This window comes from Apus apus, chromosome Z (assembly GCF_020740795.1).
Source record: "Apus apus isolate bApuApu2 chromosome Z, bApuApu2.pri.cur, whole genome shotgun sequence".
In the NCBI taxonomy this organism is placed as follows: Eukaryota; Metazoa; Chordata; class Aves; order Apodiformes; family Apodidae; genus Apus; species Apus apus.
The window spans coordinates 21032253-21051730 of NC_067312.1; the positions used below are offsets into that span (position 1 = coordinate 21032253).

The following is a 19478-nucleotide window of genomic DNA, read 5'->3' on the forward strand; positions in this document are numbered from 1 at the left end:
GTTTCTTTTAACTGCTACTTAAACCCAAGTGAGTTTGAAGAATCAGTTGCAGATCCAGGTCCCAAACCAACAAACAAGTACCTGGCCCCTCACACCCAGCTGCAAGATGCATTCCTCCATGTGTTTTTAGGAAGGAAGGATAATTTCAAAATCTGAGACCAGAACTAGGACTTCCCCTACCAGCACAGGACTCATCTGCAAGGCTCGAGTAATGCCTACTTCCCTCCAGAAGCAGAGGGGAGCATCATTCAGCTTACTCTACAGACTAGCTATTACAGGCTTTCAAAGACATACCTGCATTTCCCAGATACATTTGAACCCTCAGGCTCAAGAAGGCCTAAAAGAACCAAATTGGCCCACTTGCTTCATCAGCACTTAATTAATAAATCATTATATTAAAAATAGGCACCATTCAAGCTTTAAAAATAAATCAGAGGCAAATTATTTCCAGCTGCTTGAGAAAACAGCAGTATGTCCTTAGGAGCTGACCCCTTAATTTGGAAGCAAAGGCATGCACCCAGGCTGGAGGCTGGTAGGATTTGAAACTGAAGTGTCAGTGATTGTATTTCCCATTGAAAACCTGTGTGGCTCTTGATCAGCACCCTGCTGTCATGGATTCTGTGCCAATGCACCTCTCATCGTGCACTGACAGGGAGCCAAAACTCAGCATTGAGCATTGCAGCTGAAGGATTGCAATATACATCTCAAGCCAGCCAAATCTTTTCTGGGATCTGATTTCAATGTGCCATGACAGTTGATAGCTACAGGGATTAAACAGTGGAAAGATAAAATACAATTTAAAAGAAAAAAAGTTTTATAAAAAAGACTTGAATGTAATTGCATAAGAAATAATTTGCAACTCACGTCCAAAATAAAGTTTAAATTCTTTTATAATTAACAAGGCACCATAAGTGTCAATATCCCCATACAAGTGTTTAGGTAACAAACCTTACTTTCTTGGAATTGTACAACAGGGAGGCAATCAAAACCTGCCCCAGAGTCTTGGGTATTTGAAAAAACCCACAGACAGATCAAACACAAAACAAACATCACACGCTCTTTTTCTGTTAGTAGTGAACATTACAAAAAAACAGTACTTTTAAAGGTAACATTAATTTAAAGCCATTTAAGTCCTCATTCACAGGTCTGCTGCACACACCAGTTCCTTGATATACAGAACAAATGTGACTTGCATACAAATAGCTAGGTCCTTCAACTTCTAGACACATATCACCCTAACAATCTGCGTAACCATGGAAAACAACATACTGGTTAATTCTACACGAACTGGAGTCATGCCCTGTCACGACTGCCTGCCCCACTCTCAGCAGCTCAGAGAATGGCAAATATCTTCTTGCCTAGTTCTGGACAAGGTAACTGGTACTATTAATGGAGAAACTTCAACCTTGAGTTGATACAAACAAACAATAACAAGAATGGAGACAGATAATGGAAATGGAAGAAAACACAGCACAGTACAGTCATACTAGGTGACAGGCTTAAATCAAAAAATATTTTTAAAAAACTTATTTGAGGTTGAAGATTTTGGCTATTGAAATACAATTATTTCCTCGCCCCTAATTAGCCTAGCTACCAATATCAAAATATATCCATAGATCTGTTGAACAGTAAGTATATTAGGCTACTTTGGTGAACAAATTGGTAATATGTTTTGATCATTACACTACAAGACAGTTCAGATAATTCACAAATTAGTAGGTTTCCAATATGTAGAATAATGTTCAAGTGAGTATAACATGAAAGTAATTATCTTAGTAAAAGACAGTACAGCCAAAAATCTATGATCTTCAAGTGAAACGCCATACCTTGACAGATTAACATACATTCCTTTCTTTAAAGTAATACAGCTTGTAAACACATGTAACAATGTTTATGTATTAACTACATTAATAATAAGCTTTAGATCCTATCAACAGTACTTATTGAAGATTAATTCTTTCAATAAAATGCAGCTGACAGTCTCAACAACTTCTAACATTTAAGGTGAAGTGATTTTTTTCCCCTCAGTGTTCAAAGTACTGAGTACTTGTCATGCACATTTTAACTTTCCCAATTAATATTTTTACTTTCATTCATTCATGTCCTAGATAGACATCACCTATCCGTTCATTTCTCACAAGATAAACATGAACAAGTTGTTGAAAAAACATTTTTCTTTCTTCTTTTTTTTTTTTTTTTCTTCAATCAGAGATCCATGCTGCTTTGCCCACCCCACAAATTCTAATCCCAAATAACTTACGGTAAAAATACAAATTCTGTTTTGAAAGAAAACATACAAAATTTACATCGTGTAGCATGTGCATCTAAATATCTTGATTGTCAAGTAGTGCAAGTTTCCACTTTGACGTATACACTTTTTGGTTTTAGAGACAAGAGCTTCTTTCACTGATCTTTCCTCATCCCATTTCTTGCCATCTTTGGTAGTCTTTGTCCCTTCGTGTAAGCATGGTACCAGAAGTGGAGAAACAAGACTAAAAACATAGAGCCATACAGCCAAATAATAAACATGAAAATTGGATACTGGTACGGACAATCATCCATGATGTAGATTTGTCCTATATGGACCGTAATCATAATAAACTGGACCTGGAGGAAAAATGTGAAGAAAATAAATACATTTTAAATAAATTACAAACTCACTACAGAATTTTAAAAATATTCAGCATAACCTGCATACAGAAAAACAGAAAGCATGTTTGGTGGGAGGCTTTTTAAATTTACAGAGATGCACCTTTTGAGTCCGTCTCCTAAATTGTTACTCTACTGAAAAACATTTTCACAGTGTAAAGAAATAGAAGTCTTGGGACAAAGTGAATTACAAGCAGCACTGAAAAACTCTTGCTAAGAGAATGGGAGTCTGCCGTGGCCAGTTTAGAGAAGAAAGAAAAGTGTTGGACCTGTGATAAATGGGAGGCTCCCTTAGAAAATTTAGCCAGAAAAACAACAAGTTGACCATTACAGGATATGTGGACATTAATTCCCACCTTCCTCACATACTAGCATGTGACACAAAGGTCTGCAGGTCCCAAAAACAATTTAGTAGAGGATCGAAAAACCCCACACATTTCCACATGAACTCCAAGTTAATAATTCACTGGTAGTGCCACAAGACAAAAAGGCTTTAAGTTATAAATATTCAAGCTAAATGATTCAGAATTACATATGGTTACATGAACTATTCTGCTAACACCAGAACTAGTGCAAGCAGACAGCCGTGGCCGCTTCCTCCTGCTCCTTTCCATCTTCCAGCAACATCCTTGCTTAGGACAAACTAATTGCTTAGCAGATGAATTTTGAAAATTCAGCTATTAAAAAAGCTGGGCATGAAAAATCACCCAGAGCAGTAACCTTTTGAAAATTATCTAATGCTGATAAAACACTTAATGTAATTACTGCAAGTGGTTTTAATACTCTGAGTTAGAGAGAGCAAAATTCTCTAAACGTAAACATTTTCCTATAAAAGAATGGGCAGGAAATGCTGAAGAAATACTTCTTTTTTCACTTTCCTCACTACATGTCACAGGTGTAGCTGTACATTTATTATGTTTTCTTGGTGTAAAATTATATTCTAACCGTTTTTTCACGAGCAATGAGTTTTGTAAATATATTTACCAAATACTGCATAACTGAAAAGCTCACGTGTCTACATCTCTGATTATAGTGAAAGTTGTAATCAGCTGTTATATCATTATGTAACAGAAGGGATTTCACAATTTTTCTTTTACTCAATTAAAACATGAGTAGATCTTGTACCAACTGTAAACTACACACATTAATATAAATCAAAGTACAAACGTATTGCATTAAGTCTTAGCCACAATCAGCTGAGAGGTGTTTATGACAAATAGAAAATTACTCACAAGTTGTATAGTTGTCATGTATTTTTTCCACCACAAATATTTATGATAGGCTGGTCCCAAAGAACAGATTCCATAATAAGTATACATGACAACATGGACAATACAGTTCAGCAAAGCATGAAATGTTCCTAAACCACCTGTAGAAGAACAAAATGTAGTAGATTTATTGCTTCAGGTATTTTAAAAAGCCACCTCTGGTCGTAGTAAGTTTGTTTGGAGTTGGGTTAGAAAAAACACATAGCAGAAAACTAGACTTCTATTAAACCTCAAAGTATTTAACCTGAATTGGGTTGACATCAATTCTGAGGGATCGAATCAGTCCAAAACAGCAATAAAACCCAGGTAATCTAATTGTTTGTAAAAGGTTTTAGTGGAATTTTTCATTCTTTGGCTATTATTATTATTGTTGTTGTTGTTATTATTTAATAAAACACATACATGATGCAGATGCACAGAATTTAGCAGAAACCACGTTCCTTCTGTTTTACACCTCTTTGTAGACATCATGTTGAACTCTGCAAAGCTCTGGAGGGTAAGTAATAAATCTCTCTGCAACACAGATTTCCAGATTCCCAGGGAAAGAATCACAGTTTCAGACAGTAAGCTTTTGAAATCAAGACCTAAATGAGGGTCTCACAAATCCATCTCAAAATCGTACTTACAGTGGAAAAGAAATTTAAGGCCAAGCAGTTCCGTTTAGGGCAAACTCATGACTGAAACTGGTAAGATACAAAAATTTCACATAACAACTATGGAAATGCCTTCCTTTTCCACTGGATTAATTACGGAGTTAGATGATCCTGCTTAAATTAATTTTATTTTAATGAAAATAAGAAATTGTAAGTAAAAATGATCCAACAAGTGGCATATAGCAAAGTATTTCTAAAAGCAATATGAACATGAAAATACTGAGGATCAAGAAGAAAATAAGATTACATAAATGCAGACATTTAGTGAGGGGGGAAAAAAAGGCCAGTTTTTCATTAAGAATCACGCAAGTTAAAAATAAAACTTCATTTGTGATTTTAGTATCTCACACTAATCTTCCAGCTTTATAGATCATAACTTCTCCAGCTATGATCACAAACTTTCTTTGAAACTTAGCTATTTGTATTTTTAAAAATAATTTGAGCATTCTTACAGTTCAAATGTACATACTTTTTTTGGCCTGCACAGTGAATACTCAAAAGAAAAAATAAATAGCTAAAGCAGAGGGGGAGGGAGAAGACAAAGAAGAAGAAAAAACAACCTAACCAGCAGTACAAAAATATGCTCCAAAAAGCAGCACATAAGCACCATTTCACAATTTTCTGTTAATATCAGATCAGTGAAAAATCTGCATCTCTGTTCAAACCCATTGTTTTTTTACAAACTGGTTGAAAATTTGATCAAAGTCACTCTTCAGAAGGACAAACACTGATGAAACTGAATACCAGATAATAATCGGAAGGATTCAAATTCTTGGAAAAAAAAATACGTTATCAAACAGAACAATATTTGGAAAGATTAGTATAAAGATAGACAAGAGAGCTGTAGGAATAAACACAGCTCTGCATGAATATGGTGGACTATTATTAGCAGAGGAAAACAGTTCTTGCACACTTTGCTGAAAGTATTTGTTAAACTATCACATGGGAAATTCAAATCTGATGCAAAAGCAGAAGCCTGTAGCTGGTGTACTGATCCGATGTCCAGATAAAAGGCAGAAAGTTAATCACTTATAAATGGAAACATTTCAAGGTTGAAGAGGAGGGACTGTTGGTCGCTGGGTTGTTGGATTTGTTTGCAAATCTATAAACACACTGACTGTATGCTGAGAAAAGCACTCAGAATTTTATCACTAACTTAAAATATCAGTTACTCAGCAACATTTGAGAAAGACATAGTAAAAAAGACTCCAGCTTACTAAGAACAGAAACTCAACAAATACAGCAGAAGGATCTCCTTTTATATACTAGGGAAATCCACAGACTGGACATGTTAAAAAGATCACACATGCAGATCTTCTGGGCTGCTTCCAGGTCTTATTTTCACATTCAGAAAAATGATACCTAACAGATCAGATTTAATAACCAATGTTTCTCTTCATCAATTTGTCACCAATTTTCTGGGAGAAAAAATAATGCCAAAGAATTTGAATTAAGAAACATGTACAAAGCAAACTTATTTTTTGGTAAAACTCCTAAAAAACTCCCATACCCTCCCCTAGAGATGGCCTACTAACTGACTGTGCATTTTTTCCACTCTGTGCTTCTCAGGCTGTTCTCTTGGCAAGCTACATTTATTAGTGGTGCACACTAATAATATAGCATACAAAGATGCATACATAGACATGCAGAGCAGAAAAGGAGAAAGTGAAGGTAAGCTAGAAGTGGACAAAGACTTTCAATTTAGTACAACTCAAGTAAGTTTCTATACTATGTAAAGTCCAGAAAATATTTCTGTAGTTTTATGAAAGCCAAAGTATTAGATATAAACAAGCCCAAATCATACTACATACAGCCAGTAAAAATAACCTCAACAAAGCCTGAATAATTTTATAAACAGGCAAAAAATATGAGAACACAGTCATGCCTTCCAACCCAGTTCTTAAACTTCAGGGGACAAATGGCTTTGAATTAGTTAGAACAGTTACCAACTTCATATGCCTCCCCTAGCACTTCTGATTTTGAAATCACATCCATCTTTATGTAACAATGTTCTTTGCTTATATACATCTCTCTCCTCTTCACCTTTCTCTCCCCCTACAAGAAATCAACACTGTACAAAATGCAGTCAAATTGGAAAAATGAGTACTCCCTATCCATTTAAATAATTATAATGATCTCAGATGTTCCATGAAATACTGCAGACACCTATCTTTAAAAACACTGATGTTTGCAAGACTTTTAATTATGTTCTTTAAATATTTTTGTCTAGCATAGTTAAATTTTCTACCAGAAGCTATGTACAACTTAGACTCTCTCTCCACTACCTGCAGCAAATTTGACTCCAAACCACCAGGTCCATGGCATGATGGAATGATGAAAGACATGCAGGAATGTAACTTGGTTGTTTTTCTTACGTAGGACAAAAAATATCTGAAACAGATTTTTAACGAACATAATGTTACAGGAGATAAGTGAGCACAATATACCTACAGAAAATTGCATGCAACAGTGCTGGTTGGTCACAGTTGAAGACTTGGGAAAAGGAGGGAAAATGAGGCTCTCGTTATGCAGAGTTGTTTAAAATAAAAAATTAATCCAGTATGTAAGACCCACCTGCGGCATTTCAAAAGCCAGGGCAAGCTTTGAAAGCAGTTGTCCATGGTTGAGCCATCACCTTTGTGTGCAATGGACAGAGTAAGGTAGACTTACTGAGAAGTATCTAGAAGCATCAAATTTTAAGTTCCCTGAACTACTATGGGCAAAGCCACTTGAGAAAAATAAATTAAGAACTAGCAACAGATGGAGACAGTAGAAAAGATTAATATAAAGAATTAGCACTTTATTATGAACACTGAATTGTCTACCCTTGAAAAAAAGCAAAATCAGGCAGAACATATGTAGGTATTCTTGGCCGATACTGACGGGCCACATTTTAAAGGACAGATATTGAGGGAAGTGTAAGGAAACACAAAGCAAAAAAAACATGTAAGAAGTCAGGTCATGGGAAGGGTAGTATCAGATGGCAAGCAAAGGAACACCAAAGTCCTGTGTGCCAGGGAAAACATTTGGAAACAGCTGACTTAAATACAGCTACGAAATAACTTCTGCAATAAAACTGAAAAGTGGCTGAAAACAGGTACCTCATTGGGCAGATTCAAACAAACAAAAAACGTTAATTTTGTGGTTTTTTTTTCAAGCCCAGGACTATTTAAAAAGGACCAGTCTAGCCAATGGGTAGTAAAGGTAACTATAGGCCTAAACTTGTCAAGCTTTTGCAGTCTTAGCATTCGTGGCCCTTCCATTACCATTCCATCTGGCTCAGTCAGTAAGACTGTCCAGTGCTCAACCACGAGTATTTGCAGATGAAAGTCAGATAGCTAACTCTGCTTTAAGGGTGTAGAACATCCTAACTGCTCATGAGTCAGCTTCTGAATCATCACTATTGTGCCCCAAAATAAGGCAAATGAAATTGAAGCCAAGTCCAAGATTCAGAAGCTGCTTTGAGAACTGCTAAATCACCTCTACTCAGTGTCAGTCTTGGGAAGAGGGGAAGGCAGATGGCTGCTGGTAGTGAGTGAGGTCTGCACTCTGCGTCCATGCACTGGTGCTCAGACTTCCTTTGGAACAGGCCAGAGTGTCAGCGTGATAACTAACACATCTATAGTCATGACCACAAAGGCATACAAAGGAATCAAGAGCAGGTAGGTATGGCACTTTAGGCTGCCTTCAGAGCTGCGGATGCAAACATTCTGAACATGGAAGATAAAATCTGAAGGTGACATGGAAAAAAATTCAGCATGATAAACACCAGTTTTTATCTGCAGTGTGGAGACAATCCTTGCCATAACACAAGTTAGTGTGTTCAGCTGTCACGGCTTCCTAAATTTTTAAAGGTGTGTTTGCTCATTAACATTTTTCCTGATAATCAAGGAATGACAGTATAATGGGACAGTATGATGAGAAGAGATAATAAGGGTAAACAATCTGACAGTATTTGAATAATTGAAGGTTGGAGAGCTAAATAAAGACCAATTTATGTTCCCAACCAACAAGAACACCAGGTCTTCTAGTGTGAAAAGAAAACATCAATACTTCTTCAATAAGGCTACAAGTACTTACAGTGTCTAATAATTCAATGAATTTGGAAAAGTAGTAAAGCCAACAAGTTCGTACCATCTGCAAGAGTAAAAAACAGAAATTGTCAACTCGTAAGTCATAAATAAAATCAAGCAGCTGCAGGAAGAATAAGGAACAATATAAAAAGAAATTATTAGGAAAAGTCAGTGATGTCACAGGTTGACAAAAATATTGAAATACATGGTTTGACCTTTTTTTTCCTTAAAACACAGTATATTTTTAATCATGAAGCAATTTTAAAGTCAAGAAGAACAAGCCAACAAATATGCTGCCTCTTTCTTCCCCCCAAACAATCAACCCTTCCAGTTAAATCACGTGCTTTACATTATGCAAGTGGGAATTTCCATTTAGTACATTCCAATCTACAGCAGTGCATTTAGTTGTTCGAAAAGCATTTCCAAAAATAAAGTCAGTGTAGTGCCCAAAAACAATTCACCTTGGCTTTTAGCAACTTACTCTTAGAGCTGTAGGTGACCTTGAGTAGTCAACAATGTCACAACGGAATGAGTACCCTGTGGCCCAGCCTGACATAAGAAACTGGAGCAAAGAAAGGGAAAGGGCAAATATTTACTTCATGTATTTTGAAAAATTCATTATTTTTTTATTATTTTCACAATCACTAAGCAGGAGGGGAAAACAATCTTAAAAACTTGTTGAATCAGCAGCCTCGTCAATCTTCTACCTCAGTGTGGGCCAGCTACCTTAAAATCCTCTGCCATCACAGATTAATTAATTTCTAATTCCAGGACCACAACTAAGGACTAGAACTTCCTTCCTACACCCATTAGCTCAGCTATATTTCAAAGCCAATGTTAGAAAAGCAATTTACTTTGTAAATCAGAGAACAAAAACAAAACAAAACAAAACTTTAAATATTTTTGTAAATGGCTATCATGGCTATCATGGCCACGAAAAGAAATCAGCAGGGCATCTTAATACTGGAAGAAAACCAACACAATATTAAAAGCATTAAAGAAAAAAAAGGAACCAATATGTGCTACATTTTTACTATCATAGTTTTTAATTTTGTTTAGTTAAACTTTGTGATTCAAATAATCTTTCACTGGTACAAGGGATGAGAAGCTAGGGTTTTACAATTAAGAGCACACACATGACCAAAGGACTGTAAGTAAGAATTATCATTTAATGTTTTCTTGTAATCTATTAGTTTGGACAAAAGCAACATTGTTAATAATACACTTAGTTCATTCCCCTGCCAGTCACTAGGACTACTGCATCTTATATCACTTCATAAAATGCTTTTCATCCATCGATCATGGTCATACACACATGCACAATAGTAAGTTTAGCTCTCCTAACAGATGGAGGGGTTTAGTCTGTGACTACAATAACTTTACAAAAGAATCAGTTGCTTAAATAAAACAAGATTTAAAGCATCACCAAGACAGCACAGTATGAAAGCATGCATCCAATGGCTTGGATCCAAAGAGGGAAAGAATCAGCCTTTTGCTGGGAGCCAGACAATAGCAGAGATTCAATCTGTTACACTCTATCCATGCATTCTTTCATGAAATTGTAATATGGAAGTCTTGACTGCAGATTAATTGGATAATGTGTTACTGTTAGACACTACCAGAAATTTATTTTGTTTGTTTATTTCTGAGGGTTATAACCAAAACCAACTTCTCAATAAATCACAAAAGAAAATTTGGTGATTTTTCAAAGAGTAAATAAATGTGTGCATGCTGCCCACCACTTATAGCTTTCTACATGACAGTCATGACAGAAAGTAGCTGCTGCTTCACTGCCTGTAGAGTGCTGTTAAAAGAAATGTCAGGCAGTTTAATGATGAAATTTACGCAAATAGACCTAAAAGAAAGGTATTCTGCCAGTTTGGCACAATGATCTGACAACTTTTCTTTATCCGTTTGCCACACCTGAAATAGCCACACAGTCAGATTTAACAAAACAAGGCTCAGTACTAGCATAGTGATGATGCACCAAGCAAATGTATAAGGCTACCATTCATACAATGCTATTGTTAAATAGCTACACTTTAAAACAAAACAAAAACCCCAAACCAAACCCTCAAACAACACAACAGACACTGGCTATCTTAAGGTTTAAAAGCTGGTTCTAAATTAAAGCTTCTACTTAGTCTATCTCATTCATGGTTACAGATGTTAAGGTCTTTCAATCCATAACCCTGTATGACTTTTCAGGCTTTCATTCTAAAACTCTGACCTTTGCTTGGGCTATGAAGTAAAGCAAAATCTCAACATTCCCATTGAGAAAAAGAGCATTCACTATTTCCAGGAGGGGAATTACAAAAAAAACCAAATAACAAACAAACTAACAAAAACCGCTAAAGATTTTTGTGTTGGTTTTTAGTTTGTTCCTTTTCATTTGTTTTGTTAGTGGTTTCTGAGGGGTTGGGGTTTTTTTGTGGCTTGTTTGGTTTTTTTATTGTTTGGCTTTTTTTTGTGGGTTTTTTATTTGTTTGTTGTTGTTTTCTTTTTAAGGGTGAAGAATCCCAGATTAGATATTGTTAACTTCTGTCATTTAAATGGCAGATCTAACTGAAAATTATTCTAAGGTAAACAAACTCTATACAGCATTTGAAACATCAGTATTGACTATCACATTGTAAGACAGAAACAATTACAACAGACTAAGAAAAACATAGTCTGCTTTACCTGCTACAGCCCAGGGAAGTTAAATAAGTTAGATTTTTAATTTTGCAAATCATACATAATAGCACACAGAATATTTTAAAATGTTTCTTTCTAGGTATTACTTACTACCTTTTTTCAGGTATCAGCTTGATCAGTTTAGCACACTGCTTGGAGAAATGTAATTGAAACAACCAGAATAGCAGGTTTTTGAGAATTTTGAGTGGTTATTAATAAATGTATTAAAAGTTATTAACAGGATAGACATATGAAATATATGAATGCGTTACAAACAGAAGTAGTACTTACTTCGTAAGTCATATATATGGAGAGTGCTACCACACTAAAATTATAAAATGCCATTATCTGCCTGAGTTCAAAAGGTTTTTTATTTTCCATGAGCCTGGGTCCCAAGGAAGTGACAAAATAAATGTAGGTTCCAATGATAAAGGTTGTTGGAAAAGGTGAAGACATGAGTGGATAACCTTCCAGTCTTGGATCTAGAGAGGAAATAAAAAAATGTAAAAAAAAAATCAAATCTTTCCAGTACTTACTAAATCCTGAAATGGCTACAGGATTAATTTAATTAACTAATTAATGGAAGAGGGAAGAGGGTGGATTTAAATTAGACATTAGGAAGAAATTCTCCATTGTGAAGGTGATAAGACACAAGAACAGACTGCCCAAGGAAGCTGCTCCCTGGAAGCATTCAAGGCCAGGTTAGATAGGGCTTAGAGGAACCTGGTCTAGTGAGAGGTGTCATGGCAGAGGGGGTTGGAACTAGACAATCTTCAGAGTCCCTTCCAACCCAAACCATTCTATGATTCTTCACACGTAATGAAAAAGAAACATGTAAACAACCTGATTTTTATTGATCAAATTATAACTGCTTCTCAAGCTTTTCCCAGGAATCAGCTAATCTCCATCACTATGTGCCTTCCAGGGTGAGGAACACCAAGATATGCCACTAAAACAGATGGGTTTTAACCCTAAAATTGAGATAATCTCTTTTTTTTTTTTTTTTTTTGGTAAGCAAGAAGAACCACAGAACAGAAACATCGAAGTAAAATTGTTTAATATCTTCATATCAGCTGCAACAAGAGGCTAACATTCCCTTTCAAAACAGAATTGTGACAAGAGTGAATTACTCTGATGACTAAATTCAACATACTATAACTTACCAGGATTTTAATTTCTTTCATTTTGCAAATGCAAATTACAGTAACACCATGCAACTAGTTCAGTTAACAGACTCTGTTGTTCAGTAATGAAAATATTTTCCGTTCAGTAGCACCAGAAATATGTAAACTGTATGTATATTCCCAAAATCCAGGAACTCTTGCAGGAGAGTCACTGTCTGCATTTTATTTATCTGAGGCTATAATCTTAAATTAGCTATGTTTTGTGTGGCTTCTACATTTTTTAAATGCAGAAACTAGTCTGTTTTTTATGGCTAAAAATGGCAATAGGTAACCTTCACCAGTCTTTAAATACAGTTACGGGAAATAACACCCCATTAAGTTGATCAACAGCACACCTAGAATAGCTACACATTGCTATTCAAAATAATTGAAAGCTAGTAAGTTTTAGATTTAAATGACTCACCGGCATCTTTAATCCATTCATCATACAGTAGCACAGCCTTTGATGTCAGATTGCTGAAGGCCATTTTCACTTGATTAAGATTTTATGATGCTGCCTGCAGGAAAACGAACCAAAACAGAAAAATGGATCTTTGCAACTAATAAGATAAAGGTCAATAAAATGTTTTGGAAAATATTTTCATGAAACAGAATGAGAAAAAATAAGAGAAAGAGCACCACATGTGAAACAGAGCATTAGCTGACCACACACATTATGCCTGCTGCTAGTTTATAGCTGAGCTGTTGTGCACAACATGATTTTGTAATCTCTACATACCAAATGAGGTGCTTCCATGCCATAAAGTGTTATCTCAAGAAACTCTGCTGTGGTTAACTGTTACAGTTAAAGCAAAAATATACATAAAGAGCAGTTGCTTAAATTAATTTCCATTGCTATCTTCACTTAAAGCCCAAGCCACTGATATGAAGAAGCTCAGATTTGCAACATTTACTACTGAAAACACTGATTTCCTAACTAAGAGTATTTCTAAGGTAGGTGGGAAGGAGGAAAGGTACCGATATGTCTGCATACTTCTTTCAAAGACAATAATTAGCAATGTTATAATTAGCATGCAAATCACACTCTGGTGAATCAACTGTTTCCATGCCAGGATCATGAAGTGTCATAGTACCAACAGTAATACCATTAACTCACAAAAAATATCCAGCACATCCAGTTTGCATACAGCTCCACCCACAAATGTAAAATTTTTTACAGAGGCATGCTTATATGAATACTGATTTTTGCTTCAAAATCAAGTACTCATCAGCTCTTCCCTTGTCTCATTCCCCATAGAAAATACTTTTTTAAAAAAATCTCAACACATCTGAAGAGTGCCTCTCCTATTGCCATTCAGTGTCTCAGTCATACTGAATTCTCTCCACACCCCTGTGCAATCTTCACACTGTATTCAGCTTTGTTAGTCCAGGCTGCAGCACACCTCAATAACCAGCTCCCTTCCTCTGGTTGCCCTTCTGCATCTCCTCCAGGCTAAGCAAGCCACAGCTTTGGAGAGCCAGTTCTGCCCTCATGATGACAATGCACCTTTCTCCTTAGATCTTCCCACTATCATCTTCTCATTTGTCCTCACCTTAACACACTCCTGCAAAATAATTTTGCCTTATCTCCACTTCTGTAAGCACCCCCAGTTCACCACCCTTTCACAGGAGTTTTTAAGCACCTCAAAGTATGCTACACCCACCCATAATCACAAGAGACAACAGACAAGTCTCCTTCCATTAGAGTTCATCTGATAAACTTCTTCCCACTTCTCATTTTGCTTTCCACTTGTCTTCGTGCCTTCGCTTTTGTCCTGTGCATCTGTATATCTGAAATTACCACCAATTTCTTGTTCAGAAAATATCCCCTCTGCAAGCTTCCTTAACATTTTCCAGGAATACCATCCTCAAGCATCAGCATTTCCCAATGCAATGTCACTGCCCTTATACTGACCATTTGCACATGCCCTATGTTCATACTACAACATTTGGTACAAAGTTCTGTGTTTACAAAGGTCCTGGCAAAACCTGAAGAAGCAGGGGACATCTTCCTTTTCTAATTCAAATTTGAGTGGCTCTCTTCCTTTTGGCACTAGAATCACACAAGATAAAAGGATTTTAATTGAAGAGACAAATCAAACACCCTTGCCGTCTTGCTCCATATGGCAAATAGATGATATCAAACATACATAGACCTAGTCCTGTCTTGAATACTGGGTACCTCAAATTGTCTGACTATGTCAAACAGGCAACTCTGCTACAAGTAACTGATGCTGGAGGGACGTGTTGAAAATCTGTATTGTTTTACTGAAATAGTTAGACCAATGACAGCAAGTTATTCTTAGAATTCAGTGTTCTTCCCATTTCAGCCTCTTGAGAACAGTCAAGGACAAGGCACAGTAAACTGAAGGTAACTTGTTTAGTAGAACGATATTCTACCAAAGCCTACAGACACCTTTGCACAGTACAGCTCAATATTTCAATTAAAAGATATTCAATGAATACAAATAATCACATTACATTTAATCAGTACTTCAACAAAAAAACTAGCTTGCTGATTTCACTGCCAGTCTATCTCCCTGCTTCCAGACATTACTGGAACTCAGACTGACTAGCTCAACATGCTAAAGCAAAACCTATGTTAAATGAGCATCCTACTGCTCCAAAATATGCTGTCAAAAATCCAGAAAATTCTGGTGTGGACACTGGCTCAAAATTAAGTGCCATTAATTACAGGTTTGTGTGTGTTGATTGACTTTTCCTCCCTCTTATGGTGCAAAGTTCTCCTCCTGACAGCTGCAGCCTCACAAAGACAGAATTCCTTATATTTATCCACTTGACTAGTCAACATTGCATTAATTTTGCATCACGATTCCAACAAATGCATTGTCTGTGTTTAAATTGCAACTCGTACACCTGGTAGGCACCGGGCTGCAAGCTTTTAATCTGGAACCAGACTATTTCCAATCGATAGTTTCTGCTCACAGCAGAAAGGCAGCAGATGAAAATAGCAAATCCTGTGTTTCCCAGCCTCTGCCATACTGATGGAGAGGCATTTGTCCCACCTCTCCTGAACCCAGCATTTTTAGCTTTTCTCCCTTTATAACATTTTACAAGAGCTAAGGTAAGTAGAGGCTTTAGCCTTCAAGGTTCCTTGTTTGTTCATAACCAAGCAAGCAGGACACACCTCCACAGCAGCTACTAAAGTTACTCTGAAAAGCTTCTGCAGTTTAGTTACTTCCCTTGAGAAAGTGCAGCCACAGTCTCACCATTCAGACATACTGATCCACCAATTATTCTGAATCTGAAGGTAAACAAAGTAAATTAAGTTAAAACTGATTGTTCTAAAAACATTTTTAAGTAGCTACCTAGTTTCCTTTGGAAGTCTATTTCTATGAACAGTTGTTTGCATTAATGTTAGGTTTTCAGGATTTTTTGTTTGTTAACTACCTACGAGGAGGGTTACTGGCAGCACGAAAGGTATTTTGTCTTATCCTGTTACACTGACTTCACAAACAAACTCCTAAGTACTGGAAAATAATATAATCAAGGCTTGCTTGGTTGGTAGGTTGGGTTTTTTTTAAATAGAAGAGTAAAAAAAAAAAACCAAAACCAACACATAATGACACACAAGATAAACAACTAGCTCCTGCTATAGCAAAACCCCAAACTTTTTAAAAGACTGCTTTTTTACAGTACAACTGTGTTGTGAAGAAGTAATCTGATAATGTTTTGACCATAATACCATTTTCCATAATGTTTGGCAGTTCTGAGGTCTCCAGATCTTACCTTCTAAATGTGAGACTGTAAGTATTTGGACCAAAAAAACACAGACTTGGGGCTGAGAAGGCCATTTGTTAAACACACAGCTTCATTTCTTCATGCTGTGAACTCCTCTGCACATTAAGCATTTGTACCTCCACAGTGCAGTCAAAAAATATATATTTGCCCTACGTACCTTATAATCTACTTACAGAATCAGTACATTTTCTCCCACTGTTCCACTTTCTGGTTGTAAGAAACGTAACTAATATGCACTGACAGTAGAGAGTTTTATTTTTAAAATAGTGTCCAGATTGTAGTAAGCTCTTAAAATTAGGGAAGTCACATTAGCAGACTAATTTTCAAATCAGGTTATTTTAAATGGACATATTGTAAGCAATTTACATAAATATAAAAATGCAGTCGTAGAAGTTCAGTCTGCCTACCTTGGAAAGTTCTAAACAATATACAGGCAGTTCTCTGAAGCGCACACATTCAGAAAAAAACCCACTGAAATCACCTCAAAAATACATGTAATTTGCTCAGCTATTAGAAAGAAATAAGGACTATTTTTCTTTTTTGTCTCTTGATTTAAAAATGTCGATGGAAGTATTACCATGCACCTAGGTTCACCTAGTACTTATCTGTGCTAAAATAACTTCTGAAGACATCTTCAAACAAATGTGTCTTCATCATTATAAAAATGCATGGTGTTAAGTGAGGCAAATGAGGGAAAAAAGAGCTGTGTTAAAAGACCAAAGCAATTTGCTGGCCTGTGGTCCCCTGCGGCTCAGCAGACAGCTGAAAGAACACACTGACTGCAGCTGAGTTAAGGTACAAGGCTCGGCAGAACCAATTTCAAGTTGGACCATTACCTATACTGGAAAGGCAAGGCTAGATGGTAAGATCATTTTCACCAGCCAAAAAATGCCACAAATACCACAGCAAACCATATAAGAATACCTCATTATGACAAGCAGTAGGTAATAAGTTGTTAGAAGTGCTGAAGTTCAGTTAGCACACAAAACTATTAATGATTCTTGTAATGGGAATTACTGGTATGCCTCAAACATTCCTTAATTTTAAATGAGAATAAGAAGTTTCTCACATTCCTTTGCTTAACCCACATGAAAGATATTTGCCATTCCTGATGCTCATTTATTCCCCCTACATAGTTTTTAAATATTAAAACAAACATCAATATATGCTTTTAAATAGTAATCTTACAAGGGTTCCATGTTGATGGCTACTGAACAAAAGAAGCAAACAAAAGAACTTGACAGAAAAACCAAGCAAAATGAAACAATTTAATGTAAGCTCTGTCACTCCAGAAAGCAAATTCTAAAACTCAGTGGAACTTAAAACACTTAAAATGAAGAATTTGCATTAGAGAGCAGAGCTAATCATTAGAAAGATGGACAAGACACTTTTACAGGAACTTCTTAGCAAAAAAATGCAGAACATGACAATACAGTACAAAATGCAACAGGATAACTTCCACCCAAGGCATATCCCAAAACCAAAGTTTCTGGACCATCACCCCCTAGCCTGGGAAGCAGATGGTATCTTTAGATTTACCTGGCAAATTTCAGCTCTGCCCTTCCTACTTTCCACAGCTGTGTGCTTACATAATTGCAGTCATTCTAACTATGTTACTCCCTTATGCACATAGAAAACAAATACAAAATTGGCCTCATCCTGGCTCAAACCAGGACACTGCCTATTACCTTAGACGGATTACTCACCTATATTCTGCAACAAAGTTTTAAACTTTGGCTGGGTATTGCCTGTTTTTACGGCTTTCCCTGAGAGGGGTTTCTATCACTTTCCCCATCCTTTATGCCTTCTTTCAGCCACCAGACCCATTTTATTAAAAGATTCATCTCACAGAGAAGTTGGCAGCATCCTGCTTAGCATTAGGTGGCCTTTTTTGATAGCATTCCTTGTAAACACTATTCCTATTAGATGACAGTTCTGCCCAAGTAAGTGACAGAAGGCAAGCAAGGTAAATCTATGCAACAAACATACTTGGAGAAATTTCCAAGTTTTGAGAGATAAACTAGGTAGTTTTTACCTTGATTAAATTTAAAATTTTATCTTTGAAGCCAGTGCAGTTTAAGACACAAATCCTAACACGTCAGGGTGCATCAACAACCTCTGAGTGTACATTTTAAAGTAGACATTGGGAAGAGAAAAGCAAATTTCAAAATAATTTTTTTTCTTTTTTTTTTTTAAAAGGACATTCTAAAAAACAGATGAAAGAGCTTTAGAAAGTATATTGGAATGTCTGCTTGTAAAATTCCCCATTGGCAGTATTCAATAAGTGACCTAACACTCACCCTGCATAGTCACAGTTATGAAATTAATTCCATGGTACCTCTTTATTTAATGCTTTGCTTTTTTAACCAACATCAATTCTGACATTCAGCTACATGAATAAAATATTCTGTCAGCAGCAGAACTAGTGAAAACACATAAAATTTAACTCATACTTGGGATTGGCTTTCTGCCAGACTAATAGATTTCCCACTGTGAAACCGCGTAATGTAAAGACCCATTTGTATTTCCTTCCACACCAGCCTATAAATTGCTAAAAGAACTGATACTGCAGACTTCACAGCAAGGCTGAACATTGGCAACAGGCATAGAAAAGCCTCTTCCTACGGGAGCTGTTTCAAGTTCTTCACAGGCTACAGGTACACCCCCCTTTTTGTGCCCAACTCCCAGCCAGAATCATATGGACACCTTTCTGGTCCACATACACTGGCCTAATCACCAACAACAGCTGAATGGAGAAGGGCCAGTGAGCAGTCCCATAGCGTCACTGCTGACAGGTCTGGTCCTCAGGCAGCTGCATAGTAAGTTACAGCAGCTCATTGGCCCAACTGAAAGCTTAATCTTTTGAGAAAAAGAAAAAGAAAAATGTGTGTGTGTGTGTGTGTGTGTGTGTGTGTGTGTGTGTGTGTGTGTGTTTGTGTGTGTGTGTTTGTTTGGGTTTTTTATTAATCTGGACTGGAAAGGCTGAACAAGTTCGTGCAAAGGAAACATTAAGACACATGAACTGGGATGCCACAGGCAGGCAGAAAGGTGGGCATAGCAGCTCTGTCATAGATTCCTTTAAGATAACACTGAAATCATGTAGGGAGGACACAGGATCATCACGTTCAGTCCTGCATAATCACAGACTATGATGTTCTAGATCCATAGTAACGAAGTTCACACACTGCCTCTCAGCAAGTCATCACTCTGTCCATCACAAGCCACAAGGTACAC

The 19478-nt window shown here is 36.6% G+C and overlaps 1 protein-coding gene across 1 annotated transcript in view; it reads right to left on the bottom strand.

Annotated features, from left to right (window-relative positions):
- Positions 1-998: 998 nt before the first annotated feature.
- The window catches only part of ELOVL7 (ELOVL fatty acid elongase 7), a 32886-nt gene continuing 14406 nt past the window's right edge, over positions 999-19478 (bottom strand). The window contains exons 2-8 of the mRNA XM_051642597.1: positions 12907-13000; positions 11611-11801; positions 9125-9205; positions 8651-8707; positions 6856-6961; positions 3882-4018; positions 999-2607 (exon numbers count right to left, since the gene is read on the bottom strand). Of these exons, the coding sequence (XP_051498557.1) occupies positions 2404-2607; positions 3882-4018; positions 6856-6961; positions 8651-8707; positions 9125-9205; positions 11611-11801; positions 12907-12970 (840 nt within the window). The 5' untranslated portion in view covers positions 12971-13000 and the 3' untranslated portion in view covers positions 999-2403. The remainder of the gene's footprint in view (positions 2608-3881; positions 4019-6855; positions 6962-8650; positions 8708-9124; positions 9206-11610; positions 11802-12906; positions 13001-19478) is intronic.